General features: G+C 41.7%; 1 protein-coding gene across 6 annotated transcripts in view; it reads left to right on the top strand.

Annotated features, from left to right (window-relative positions):
* LOC116942379 (voltage-dependent calcium channel subunit alpha-2/delta-2-like) overlaps positions 1 to 14,588 on the top strand; it is a 155,735-nt gene that overhangs the window by 103,637 nt on the left and 37,510 nt on the right. For 5 of the 6 annotated variants that reach the window (XM_032954203.2, XM_032954205.2, XM_032954209.2 and 2 more), the window contains exons 14-18: positions 868 to 917; positions 5,903 to 5,992; positions 7,958 to 8,023; positions 10,749 to 10,826; positions 11,592 to 11,666. In XM_032954203.2, the coding sequence (XP_032810094.2) occupies positions 868 to 917; positions 5,903 to 5,992; positions 7,958 to 8,023; positions 10,749 to 10,826; positions 11,592 to 11,666 (359 nt within the window). The remainder of the gene's footprint in view (positions 1 to 867; positions 918 to 5,902; positions 5,993 to 7,957; positions 8,024 to 10,748; positions 10,827 to 11,591; positions 11,667 to 14,588) is intronic. The other variant, XM_032954204.2, reaches the window with a different exon arrangement.

The following is a 14,588-nucleotide window of genomic DNA, read 5'->3' as shown; positions in this document are numbered from 1 at the left end:
CACACGTAATCATTTTTATGGTTAGCGAGGGCAAGATGATTCAAAGTATGCCAACATTTTTCAGGAGGGTTCTGCTTGGGATTTTTGGCCAATTCTTTGAAATATTTGCGAGTATACAGAACTCACAGCTAATTGCATCGCAATATCACTGATAATTGGTTGTTCTTCCACGTTATCAAAATATGTATTTGTATATAAGTGCAATTGATATTTTATCCATACGATTGATTGGCTAACAAGAACTACAATGTATGGCATAACTCAAAATAATCATTAGCATTGTGGAGAATATAATTGACAAAACAGATAAACAAACAACATGTAATCTTAATATATCTGAATCTCAAAAACTGGCAGTTCACCAGCACTGGTTCAAGCAAGACTGACTCTGCTGCTGAGACACTATGTCGAAACTGGTCCAGAGTCTGCTTGTGCTGAATCAATGTTGCTGACATGCTCTCCCAGAAGGCCGTGAGGCCAATTGGGTTGTATAAAGAATACTTTTCTGTTTATGTTGATAGATATATGAAGAAGTAAAGCCTCTGCTTATATACATGCAATGTGTTCTTGTATTGATGTGATTTCTTTGAAAGATTCCCTTTTTCCGAAATGTTTGTCATTAATTTAAACATTTGTTTGGTTATATTGATAGGAAATTATTAAGGTTACTGCACGGTACAGATAATTAAAATGGCATGCCATTTTTAAATGTCAGATGTTTTTCTCATGGAACAATACATGTAGCATTTTCTGATGGAACTTTAACATTTAATACCCTTAAGAAAAGCAATACCACTGCCATCCCTGCATACTGTGATGTCTTGAAAGATCAAACCTTGAATTTAATCTTCTGCTTGGCTGCTTCAGGGTTTTATTTTGAAATCCCTTCCATTGGCGCCATCCGCATTAACACTCAGGTGAGTCTCCGATTATTTGAGCCAGTACACATTTTTGCAGTATTTTGATTGTAAGTCATGCATTAAAGCTACTACAAGTGCACTGATCCAAATAACATCAACTTGGATTCCATTAAACTGGCAGCTAAGGTAATTCTAACCAGTGTAATTGCTTCCAATTCAGAACGTTTTCTCATCCTAATTTTACTAGGCTTAACGTGTTTCATGGCCAATCACCGTTTACTGCATGGCGTGTAAAGTATGCCCCTTGATTGGACATAGTGTGAATGTAAATTACAAAGGTGCAGATATTTATTAAACATCATCATTATTGGGGGTTTATTGACAATTATTTCCACGCAGACCTTTTTAACAAATTAGCATTGCTCGAGTAGCAAGACGTCATTTGCAAAGATGACATCAGGATTTAATATTATCTTAATACATGTTACTTTTATGAAAGCAAATGTGCTCACACATACTGTAATTGCATAAACGTACTAATATCTTCCGGTTAAACTTACCAAGATGTTAGATTCGAAGCAACATAAAGGAGTTTTTTTTTCTTTGACAAAATATTTCCAAGGAATGCAAAATTCAACGGCAAAACACTTTGTAATTTTTCCCACAATTGTGTCATGATTGTGTTGTTGGCGTCATGTCCCAAGATAAGCCTCCGGTTGGATCGCTTAAGCTTTTTTGTTTTAAACAAAACATGGAAAAGACTTAAAAGCCAATGAGTGTACCGATAGTTTATCATAAGAAGCAAAACGGTAGGGTTAAGCTAAATGGCATGCACCTTAATGGCAAAGAAAATGGTAAGTGTCATGATTCCACGGGGGCAGTGATAACTCACGATAGCTGTGAGGGGCTTACAAAAGAATTTGAACTGAAGGGGTGAATCGAAAATGGGAGTTTAAGCCTGTAGACAACCTTGCTTCATGAATAAGAAACCACAAAGCTGAAGGCTTTTACAGCCACCGATACAATGTCCCTGGGGATTGTGCAGGGAATGGAGGGAAGTCGTAGATTCACAAGAGTTGGACTGAGAAAAAAAAGTAATTTTAAATGACAGAGAAGGATATTTCATCTGTCTCTAAATAAACACATGATATATACATACGCAATATATTTTTTAATATTCGAATGAAAACGGAAAATAAATGAAACGATAGTGTTTATAAAGTGGGGCCAAATAATGTATTTGGCATAGTCTGCTTATATTGTTTCCTTAGCAGGAATAAATGAACGGTTGATTTACATGTGAATACTATGAGTGTGGATTATCGATATGAAACATGTGGAATATGAAAATTAGTAGGGAGTATGTTATACACGCAAAGCATTGAGGCCATGGTTGACACTGCCCATGTGTGGACACTGCTCGCATTAGCCACCCCGGGTGTTCCCAACCTACCCCATTGGCTAATAAAATGAAGCTAAAACTGAAACCCCATTGGCTCATGGGCCATGTAGCATGGCTTTGCGTGAGGTATGAACCATAGGCCCGAGTCATGGGCCGTCCCACAACCGTAGAGGAATGAGAGAGGCGAGCCGTTCGGAATACAGATGAGATGTTTGCCACAAGAGCGAGAAGCACATTTCATGCTCTTTGCTTCATTATTATTTAATATGCATTTTTGAGAATGCTGGGTTGTGATTCCAAAGGCAGCAGGGGAAAATGGAAATCCTTCACTTGTGGAAGTAACGAGTGTTGGAATTGGCTGTCCACTAGGCATGTAAGTAATGATTACAGCAGCGCAGGAAGATTCACTCTAAGTGTATGGGCAATGTGGCAGTACCCCAGCACCCAGACTGTGTGTAACAGTGACCAAATGTGGTAGGCTTTACCGCTTTCTTCCGTTTCCAGTAAATTGTTTGGGATTTAAGCTCCCATATCAAATGGCCACGTCACACGTGAAAGGCTGAACGTCAAGGGTGGATGGACTGTTGCCACCAAATGGACAGCACATGGAATATAACAGCAGACCAAAATTTAATAACTCTCTTTCCTTGTTTGGTTCTACTTGAAAGCAGAACCATGGAAATAGTCAAACCTTGTTTTCTTTTAATTTTCATTGCTTATCCCAATGATTGCTTTTAGCGGTTTGGCCAACAGATTAAGCCAACGATCTCAACAGAAGGGATCTTATCTACTTTGTCTTCATAGTATAAATGCTCATGATGTTACGTGTTGGTTCATACCACTGGCACACGATTCCCCACCCTTCCGATGAATGCCACATTATTTAATTGAACACGTAGGCTTTCGCGATCAATATTATTCATAATAAAGGTTTTTGGGTTAGATCGTGTTAAATGATGACGTCACCCTGCTGCTCTATTTAAGACCGGGAGCAAGTGAGGGCTTTACCATTCTGGCGAATTGCCCGATGATGCTGGATGTAATTACCAGCGAAACGTCGTACTCAAATTTTAAATGATGTTGATTCACTCTTAAACACACCGGTGGGCTAAAGTAGTGAACTATTTGTCCTTTGTAAACGTGACACATTCTTTACTGTTTGGCCGTGTCGTTACTATGAATATTATTTAATGTACATGTTACAGCAAATGGTATGCTTTCTCAGTATCCCTCACCATTACATCACAAATATTAAACCACTGCCACTGTTGCAATTGCAATAACTACTGGAATAATACGGTGTTCCAGTCACAGTACTGTAGTTTGATATAATTCATCATTGAAACCTCATACCATTGTTTTTTTTTATCAAATATGTCAGTAAATTACTTACAGTGCCTCTGCAATGTATTGACTTATATGAAACAAATATTAGACGTGTTCTATTTCTAATTCATGATTTTAAAATGGTGTGAAAATCTAAACAACTAAAGAATATAAGTTACATTTTTTAAACACTCGGACATTTATATGGCTAGATTGTAAGAACAGTGCCGCTGTTTTCTGAAGATATTGTTATGGGAGAGAAGTTCAAATACTGGGCACGGATCTGCTTAATTTAGCGCACATTTAGCTTGACACAGAATAGGCAAAGACATTATCTTTGACGCTCATTCCACACACGGTCTCAGGCTATGCATGCATGGTAGAATTTGCTTAAATATCTAAATTACTGCAGTTCATATGTGTGATGAAAACACGGTGACAAGTGTTATTGGCTCTGTGTGAAAAGAGAATTAAATCCCAGACACTTATTTTCTTCTTTTGTGTTTTTTTTGCTGTAATTTATAACAGCATGTGAGCTGTTAAAAATTGCAATAATAGTGGAAGATGTCACGTAAATGACCTGTGGGGTTTTTTTTGTATTGTGCCAAATCAATCTTGCGAGGCTTCGTGCGTTTATTTATTTATTCATCACCCGACTTGTTTATGTACATGCGGTGTAAAAACTAGTTTGTGTGCGTGCATATGTATAAAGTAGAGAATTATTGTTTTAATATCAGCAGTTGGGGTTTTTTTTAGCTGACATGATTTTTTTTATAACTCGGCATAGAATAATTATACGGTCATTCCTTTAGATGTCAGTTATTATGTACTTCGTAAGGAATATATACATATATTCAGCTTCGTAGCCACTTTTGCTTGCGAAACAAGCCATCGTTACAAGTCTCAACAAAAAGAACACACCCCTTTGTGCATTCCCTAAACTGTTGACAGCCAAGCGTATCAATAGTTCGAAACTTGGTAACAGTTGATGTCCTGCCAGTGACTTGATAAGAAAAGCTGTTAGCCTTTTTGGTTCAAGCGATGGCCCATAAGACTATGGGGGTCACCTTTATCCCCTCTGAGGGATAGCAAGCGTTACGCCATTCTCATTAAACTCTATTATCTTTTGTCAGCAAATGGGAAGGAAGGTGACTTGATGTTTTAACAACACCTAATTTGCAAGCAGCAGATGCATCAGCGCGGAAGGCGCTTGCAATTTATAAACCCTGCGGTATCAAAGTAGTGTTGTTGCGTGCAGCTACTATCACTTAGGCAGTAAATAAATGCAAATGTGTTGATCACGTGGGTTATCTTGAACACCAACTACGGTGTTTCGTGGTAGGAAGTAACAATTCCCTTGCCTAAGCCACACATTTTTTGAGATGATGATCCACGGCGAATGCGGTTTTAAATCTGGCATACATGTTTTTGAACATGCTGCGAGATGATGTGCGTAGCATCTCTCTGAAGTCCCTGTGATGGGAAGAAAAGATTGGTAACATAGAACGTTAGCACTGGCTTTGCGGTGAGAAGTCGCCAGCGTGAACATTACTTATTTGTGGATCCTCGCGCAGTTGCGTTACATCCAGGACCACCTGCTGTAATACAATGGGGACAATGGGTATCATGAGCCATGCACTCATGCTGCTCGTAAATTGTAAGGCTGAGAGAGTCCACACTGAAAACATGAATAGTGTAGGATTATTTTGTGGAGCGGATTGGGTTTTTAGAACAAAGTGTAACAACAAATGTTCTTATCCCATTTGTGAAGTCATGAAAAACAAACATTTTACAGTTCATCAAACAAACATTATCTCTTGGTTCCCTATATAGATTTTTTTCATGTATGGTTTTCTCCAATTTTATTCCAAGCGTAGCTATCGGCATCATTTTTCGAGATGAAGAAATGTCTATTCAGAACTCTTGCAAACCAATGCACCACTGTATATTCGATAAAAGCCTGCACAAGCCGATATCACAGAATTACTTTTGAAATTACTTCAAATAACTTGTTATTCACACTAGGGGCATTAGACATTTGCACATGCCCTGTTACAGAGACGTTTGTCCTATGTATGACAGTCAGCCTGATTTTTATGTTAAAAAGATCGGGAAAATTGTATGTTATTGTGACAGGATTCAAACCTAGGATCTCAGTGGTGCTGGCTATGTGCTCTGACTCTATAATAGAAAATGAATATCCATGGGAGAATCCAGTGATGCCACACTGTCACCCCCCCCCCCCTCTATGGATATAATTACTGTAGACTACGAATGATAGAGCATTAATACGATTCCTTACTGCTTTCTTAAGGATTATCTGGATGTCCTTGGAAGACCTATGGTACTGGCAGGACCCAAGGCCAAGAAGGTGCAATGGACAAATGTCTACAAGGATGCATTGGTAAGGCATGGCACGCAAACCGCATTCAGACGGTCTGCAGACAGCATTTGCCACTGAGTATATCTGTCAGGGTCTCCCAGTGGTAGCAGGTCACTGAATTTAATTTGTTAAAATTGCATGACCTTCTGCAATGTTACGAATCTGCCGCATTTTGCAAGGCTATGGCTGGAAATGATGAGATGTTATGTTTACCTGGAGGTGTTTTTTTTTACTACATGTGTTTAATTTAGTAGGCATCCACCACACCTGCCCCAGAATATCTTGACTGCAAACAAAAACGCAACCTGGATGCAGTAAGAGAGATAACTACACACATGCTCTATGAATAACATATTGCCTGAGTTGGGTTTTCAATGCCCAGAGGACAAAACACATTTTCTACATCAAATAGGCCAAAATAAACCATATGTTGTATAATTGCACATTTTACCTTTTTGACATTTATTTTACTAACTGTTCCACATGCAAGAAAAGAATACGTAATTTTTTTTTAATGGCTAATTCTTTCAGATAAACACAATCCTCACGCTCTCGCAAAAAAAGGTCGTTTAATTTAGCAAAGAAGCAGTGTAATTTGTTACGCGGTTCAGATTAGCATACAAGCTTTACAGTTGACACCGCGCAACTGTGCATGCAAATTTGAAGCGTAGTGCTCCGGTTCTTGGTTGCCTTGCTGAATTATTGTGTGACACATAGATGCTGGGGCAGGTCAATAGAAGTTAACAATAAGGTGCACAAAAGAGTTACACAAAGTCAAATTGTCGTTTGTTTTAAAGCCCCCACCTTTATGTGCTGACAATATAAATATTGGGTCGAGCAGCGGTGCAGTGGTTTTAGCGCATTGCACGATGAACCCAAACATACCTAAGTGTTATAGCCAGCAAATTATAATTAAATGGCCTGGTTCACAAACCCCACATTGACCAGCATGGTAAAGTATAGTTAAAAAAAAACTCCCATGAGTCACATGGCTTGGGGAGGCCTGCATGAAGAAGTGGATTGCCAATGAGCTGTAAATTATTATTATTATGAATTATATTCAATTTCACACACATTTATACCGAAGCTATTTAATAATCAACAGCTTGGACGTAGAGGACAAACCTGTGAAGCCCTGAAAAAAAAAGAATCCAGTTTAGAATTGCATGCTATTACCAGAGCAAATCACGTGAATTTCCCAGCCATCTGCTTTTGGGTTTGTTGTGCAATCAATGGGCAAATAAAATTCCGGAGGTGAGGTGTTTGTCCAAATCTTTACTTACAGGCAGATGAAATGTGAAGGCAGTATAAACTGGTGAGCAGCGAGGTCACCAAAATGTGCATGGTTATTTAATGCAGTCATTTTATGTTCTGCGGTGAGGATCAGTGCCTTTCGTGTCCGTGTATATTGGCATGTTAAGCATGCGAAAACCTGTGGCATTAAACACGGGTGAACATTCGCATTGTGTCTATACTGGTTACAAATCCCATACATGCCCTCTATGTGTGCTTGAATCGTTTGTTGTAGTTATTTGGGGGGAGAAAACGGGTGAAATTATGAAGCCATGCAGGATTATTATTTTTTTAAAGTGAAACATCATTATCATTGCACTGATCAATACTCGTTAACAATATCATTATAATCAGCCATGGTCAATCCACTGGTGGATGAAGGCATCCGTCAAGTCTCCGGCATCTCCTGCAATCCACACAATGCAGCAATCCACCCAGTGCATGCAACACGAGCCGATTTCTTTGCTCCAGGAAAACCGGAGAACTCGGAGGAAAGCCATGAATGTCAAGAGAATAGAAAGCTGCGCACAGATAGAATCAAGATTCCATCATTGTTGTACTACCACCTCACAACCCTAAGCTCCTGTAATTGCAGTCCCGAGTCACCATCGTTATTATTTATTTATGTTGCTGAGGGCACGAGATACCGAGATTGCAACACTCACCCCGCCATTCCGTGCCGTTTCTCTTTAGAACCTGGGTCTGGTCATCACGGGCACCATGCCGGTGTTCAACATAAGCAAGAACGCAGGAGAGCAGGTAATGGGGGTATGGGGGCGGGAGAAAAACTCATGCGAGTATGATTCGTAGGTGTGCTGTGGTGTAGGTTAGGCAATAAATTGAGCTTGTGATTGAATGAAAAAAAACGTCTGTTCGACTTGTAGCGTTTTTAAAAAGCATGCTGCATTTTTTAAATACATTTGAAAGTCTGTAGCCAGCTGCTGTAAACTACAACCCGTGGTTCACTCACCGTGGAGGCAAGTGTGCTGCTGTGTGCGTGCTCACACTTAGCGGGGCAACAGCTGCTCGTGACTTGGAGGCTGCTGGAAATTCTCCGTGCATCTTAGTATGCAAAAGCGGCCGAATAGACGTTAAACTGCACATGCGATGAAAATGTCAGATGCCCAAGTTGCCCAATGGCGCTGTCACCTGCTTGTATGTACCGTACGTATGTTGAACTTCTTTCGCGCCGTACGTAGCCAACCGTGCTCAACGGAGGTGCGGGGGAAGGACAACAAACTAAGCGCAAAAAATGCAATCACCGCTTTGCAATCATAAACGTACGAGGCTCGAGCCACGTCTTTAACATGGCACTCCAACGTGTTTTTGGGTTGTTCCGCGTGTTGCACAGAATGGCGTCTGACGTTTCGCTCCACTCGATAATGCAGAAACCGAATATTAAGATTTTAGGTACAAGATTAAAAAAAACTAAACACTGTAGAGAGCCGCGAAAAGCTACGCAGTACGTGAGATTGTGTAACTCTGGAGTCCTCAACCAGGGTCTGCGTAACACTGTGGGGATGAAGGTATTGCTGGTGGATTTTGCCAAATGCAAATATGGAATTCGCAGCGGTCAGTCAAGTGCCAACAGGTCAGTGAGCGTAATTGGGGATCCATGGACCGATCTGCTCTTGTATGCCAACAACTGGTATGGCTTCATCCAGAGGTTCAATCATACATGTGTTTCATTACTTCCGCATTTACAATTGTGCATTACTGCTCACTAAAAAGGGGGGGGGGGTCTGTGAAATGTTTATAATGGTCATAAGACAACCTTGTTCTGCAAAAGTTTGAGGCAACCATGTGACGTTAATGTGGATGAAAGTTGTACACAATCAATGTTTGATTTAAATCTGGGAGCCACAAGGCCAAGGACGTGGCCAAGGCCAGGAGCCTCAAATTTAAGGCCGGTCAAGGCCGGTCAAGGCCAGATCCTGTTTGCTTAGGCCGGTGTTATTGCCACCCATCTTTTTATATTGAGGCTGATGCTGCGGATGGTGCCTCCAAGGCCACGGCACCAGGGCCAAGGTCAAGGACAAGAGCTGAGACAGTCCCCAAGCCAGCCTCAAGGCCCAGGATTAGTGTTGAGGACCCAAGACTGGTGAAAGTAAAAATGTGTGGGATAGCCATCAGTGTGGCCTCCCTACAGTTTATCGGCTGTTTTGCTGTATAAATGTGTATGTTTACAGTCCGTCATATATCCACCATATTTACGTGGATTGTATAATATGCCACGACTTTCAAACACAATCATATCAAGCTACTCTAGTGGGACAGACCGCACTGTGGTCAATATCTGTCTTATACTGTACTCTAATTATGATGTGGAAGGCCATTCGATATTGCAGATCATATTTAATGATTATATGCTCTGGATGAAAAAAATATAACAAACTGAATAAGGTGTGTGATAAATGATGAAGCTCTTTGTCCTAGTGGCTAATGGTTTCAGAAAGGGGGAAAATAATGAAGGTTTGTGTTTAATTTTAGCCATGCAGACAAAATACATGTTTCGGTTTAAATATCAATCCTTGTTATAATAGCTTCTATTTATCAGTACTGTTTTTTTAATTGTTTGTCCAAAAATTCGGTACAATATTTTCATATTGTTTAGCAACACGGTGAGTATGAATTTTAAAACTTCTGTTCTCTGGCTGACATTTTGGTATTAAGCCTTGTATGGAAAAAAATACCGCTTGACATTACGGAAAGCCATTTTCAAATAACTTGCCAACGTAATGCGTGGAGGAATTAGAAAAGTTAAAATGGTGCACGAGCCCTTTCATGTGCTGTGTTATGGCAATGCATATATTTTTTTTAAATGGGTTTCAAATTTATCTCATTGATGTCCTCTTCCTGAGATTCCACGATAGCTGCATTTTTTCTTACGCGAGCCTGTGGGTCGCCACATGCTCAATTTGGGCCTATATGTGCAGGAACTTATATCTTGTTTCTGGCAAAGGAGGTCTCATAATGTAAATGCTCACCCCGAGCCCTCAATACTCTGATAGTGCGCTGTTTTTGAGTTGTACGCCTTTTGGCGTCTTCTGGTCCAACACCAATGGAGACTAGGCTCTAAGAAAAGCCGTCTCGGGTGTGGACCAATCAAATTCAAGGACAGTGCATATTATTATCAGAGTTGTATTTTTTGTTTGCATTTTGACTGCTTGTGTTGTGGTTATTGCAAACATGATGCCTTGAATAAAGGTGTCAGTTTTTGTGCCAGTTAAAAGGGTAAAACCTATTCCTATAACTTATTTGTTGCTGTTTATTGCTGACTGCGTTTTTGGGAGCCTTTGGCCTTGTGCTCAGTCACCTTGAGAAAACATAACTTTTTACGGCACTCGCAATGTAACCTAATCTTACGTTTTTGCACCGCCTCAGATACTAAACACATTTCCTGTGATGTTTTGTCAAAGGTTGTGAGATACTGCATGCACATACATGCATACCGTGCTGTCTCTCTTGACGATGCTGTTTCCAGCAGAATCAGTTGCTGCTTGGCGTGATGGGAGTTGACATATCGCTCGACGACATAAAGAAGCTTACCACGCAGTACAATGTGAGACTTGCACTTTCAAAATAAAACAGTTTGTGTAATGCTGAAGAGCGATGTATATTTTTTTAGGTTTCATACCAGGAGTGGATTATCTAGAATAGTATAAAAATACAAATAAGGCATGCGGGTTGCACATTTTGGTCCTGCTAAATGCATGGGGGAAATGCTCTGATTGTGTCATTCTGAGACTAAACCAGCCTTGTAGGTTTGCTTTATCCAAGTGGAGGTGTGAAAATGAACACCCCCCCCCACCCCACCCCTCTCCTCCCCATCCACTCTCATCCACACTTACCTGAAATAACACATGGTGTATATGTTCACACCTCTCTTGCACAGCTGTCTAAGCTGCAAGCAGGCGATACCGGGAAAAGACACGTGAAGTGTGAACATTTTTTTTGCAGCATATCAAGCGCGCTGCTGAACAGTGCACTGTCTCTCATCATCAAGTCGGAAACATTTGCATGCTAATTGTTAAGCGCGGCCGTTTTATCGTTAGCTATGTTGGTTATGTATTCGAGCAAGACGGCAATTTTGACACGCAAGTGTCATCCTCGTTGACCTCACTATTATTTAGCTTGTTAATGGTCTGATTTGTGTTCACCGTGCGCGTTTGGCACAGCTAAACAATTGTCTGTTTTTGAATCACTAATTGGATGTTAAAATACTAATCAATTTCTCGAGCCTTGTTTGTCACTGCTGGGGTTGTTGTTTTTTTTGTCTGCAATAACTTCACCACCGTCTGCCACGTGCTTTTGTTGATGACTGCAGCTCGGTCCGAACGGCTACTTCTTTGCAATAGACCCCAACGGCTACGTGCTGCTTCACCCCAACCTGAAACCCAAGGTACTGAGCCTCGCTGTGTATGCTCTGGGCTCCATGTGCACCAGAAGCAGCATCACATGCTCACTAAAGTGTTCATCTCTTTTTCATAGTGCGTGTTTTTTTTTTACGTAGTAACTGCATTTCATTGTATGATTAGGCAAAACATTGTTGCGCTGAGTAAGACGTGTGTAGGATGGAGGATCGCTGCGGTGGCGAGATGTTCACTCCCTCGCCTGGTATACAGGAGGTCGTGGGTTCGATCCCGATCCCGACCCTGACGCCTGTATATTTTGAGTTTGCATGTTCTCCCCGTGTTTGCGTGGATTTTTTGTCCGGGTCCTCCGATTTTTTCGCTCCACATGTAGGTTCAGCATGTGTTTAACGTATTTGGCTGCTATAAATTTCCACGTGATAAGCCACTTAGTTGAGCTGTCATTTGTGGCCAGGTCGCTTCTGAAAATGAGCTGTATAGCTCAGTGGGCCTTATCTGGTAAACAAAAAAATAGTTTAGTTGCATTTACCGAGATGAACATTTAAATGGTCTCCGTGATTCTGGCGACCAAGGGGAAGACATAAGAGTAGATGGTGGGAGGCTGTCTGGGTGGATATTTGAGGTCGCTGAGTGTCTAGTCTGCAGCAGCTGCGGGATCTGGCAGAGAGGAGAAAGCATTGGCGAGGTGCAGTGGTATCTTGTCCACAGTATCTTGAGATTTGTATTAGATTTTCTGTTGAATAAATATTATACTCTCCGGTTCTCTCGGTAAAGTCACGTAGATAGAAAAAATAATAAAAGAAAACACGACGTTTCGGTCGCAACACCAGCGGCCGTCTTCAGGTGAGATCAAATCAAGATTAAACAAATATAGATTTCTTTTTTTAGATTGTGACATCTTTAAATGTGTTGTCATGTGGGGTTCTTAGATTTATCAAATTGCCTATTTTATTTTTAATTCCACGTTAATTTTCCCTCTGTTTACAATCGTCACAACAACTTGCGCTGGTAAGAGCGACTTGGGTCTGCTGCAGGAATTCATGCTGACAAAAGCAACAAAATCCCCCTGTAGGATTGTTTTTTTTTATTTACAAGAGCACCTGAGATGATTTCGTGCGGCCAATCAAGATAAGCTATTAGAGATTACATTTAAATTATTTAACCATTCAACTGCTTCGTCTGCGAGTTGGTGAATTGCAGATACCCTGCCCACAGGGTTATATTTCGGGCAATGCGAAGTTATACAGTCCATGGTTTGGCATTCATCGCCCGCAGTTGCGCAGAGGAAGAGTATGCTCTATTTTCTACTTGTGCAGTTGGTGTTCACGCTTTCCGTGCTTTGTGCGAATCCGGTTAAGCACTGCCCATTGTTTCCATACCAGATGGAACCCAGGCAGTGTGGTGGTGGGCTCGCAGATGAGCTTGTGTGTTGTGGAAACCCGGCATTGTGGTTTTGGGACCACTGATCAGGTGTTTGTTGGGCACGTTGGCTGAACCCCACGAATTGGTCCCCACTACTTCGATGCTGAAATTCACGTCATGCTGAGTTTGTTGATGTTTCCAGAACGGCTTTCTGGGGGAGCACCCTTGCTGACAAATCAACAAGCAACGCCATATTCACAAGCAGCGGCATTGTGCTAACAGTTTATTATTTACCCTGTACGATGCTGAACTGTGGCTGCTGCAGTATCTGCATGCTGACATGCGTGTAATGATCGCTTTGCAGTGACATTGACAACTGCATTGCTAGCATCTCAATGTGCCCAGCCTGGTTCTAAATGAACAAATTGATTTATAGTCCTCTAATAATCAGATATCCCCGAGACGTAAATTATATGGTGCAGGTTTTTCAGTAAATGGTGTGCTGATTAATTCTCGCTCTGTGACTGATTATTCGAGCAATCTAGCTGCTGGCTTCAAGTCGGCGTGAGTCTCATGCTGCCGAAAGGCACACTCCGCTTTACAATCTGCCTCATGGTTGCGAGAGTTTGTCCGTTCCTTGCCGTGCGACACCAATTATTATGCTCCCCATCTCCTACAGGCACTGAAGGCCTTCATGTTTCCTCGCAATCTGGAAGAGAGTTAAACTGAAAATGCATCTTTATCCGTGGTAGTCGTTTGGTGTTTTTCTGGGGGGGGGGGGGATATGGTGAGGTGGGTAAATGTGGATCATTTGCATCATGAGAACAGAGACTTTCTGGCCTACCCGACCACAGGGCACTCTACGATTTAAATTGAGCTCACGGTGAATGTCACAACGATGTCGTTTTCCATCACGGTTTGTTGACAACTCGAACACGCCGTTGTAAATTTAAGTACGGAGTTTACAGTACCGTTCCATCGATATATGCATAATGTTTATAGCATGTTTCGTGAGATTATAAACCTCACATGGACTAAAACATGCTTGCATTTCCTTCGCCGCAATCCTCCTTTTGCCCATAGCCGCCCTTGCATCTTGTAATCTTCTTGCAACAAAGGCGCAGATGCCGCTGCGCGCCCCGATTGCCGCCAGTATGCGGGGGGATGCAAAGGCAGAGGAGGGGGAAGGTGGGAATCGCTGGTGATGTGTTCCTACCAAGTCCGATCAGTTGTGACTTGCCACATGTGATAGAGAGCATCGGCGCGGTGGCAAATGACCGGCAACAACACGCCGAGTGGCCAGAAAGTTCCCTGCAGGGCACTCTTGATGAATGCAGCTTGGTCGGAATGGGCTGTAGGCAGCAGTGGGCACTCACATCGGTGTGCCTTTGATAGGACCTCCCCCACACCCATAAGGGGACATTACCTCCCTGAGCACGTGAACCTTATGGCGGGACCCCGGGGTCCCGAATAAACGGAAGTCAAAATCGTAATGAATTATTGCATTTTTTGGCGACTCTGTCCCACCGCACACATAAACGCCGTGACCCACCTGGCGCGGATGGTTCTGTTGTCATGTCGTGTACAAG

Source organism: Petromyzon marinus, chromosome 14 (assembly GCF_048934315.1).
Source record: "Petromyzon marinus isolate PM22_M1 ecotype Great Lakes invasive population chromosome 14, UKy_Petmar_22M1.pri1.0, whole genome shotgun sequence".
Taxonomy (NCBI): Eukaryota; Metazoa; Chordata; class Hyperoartia; order Petromyzontiformes; family Petromyzontidae; genus Petromyzon; species Petromyzon marinus.
This window is presented reverse-complemented; position numbering and strand designations above follow the sequence as displayed.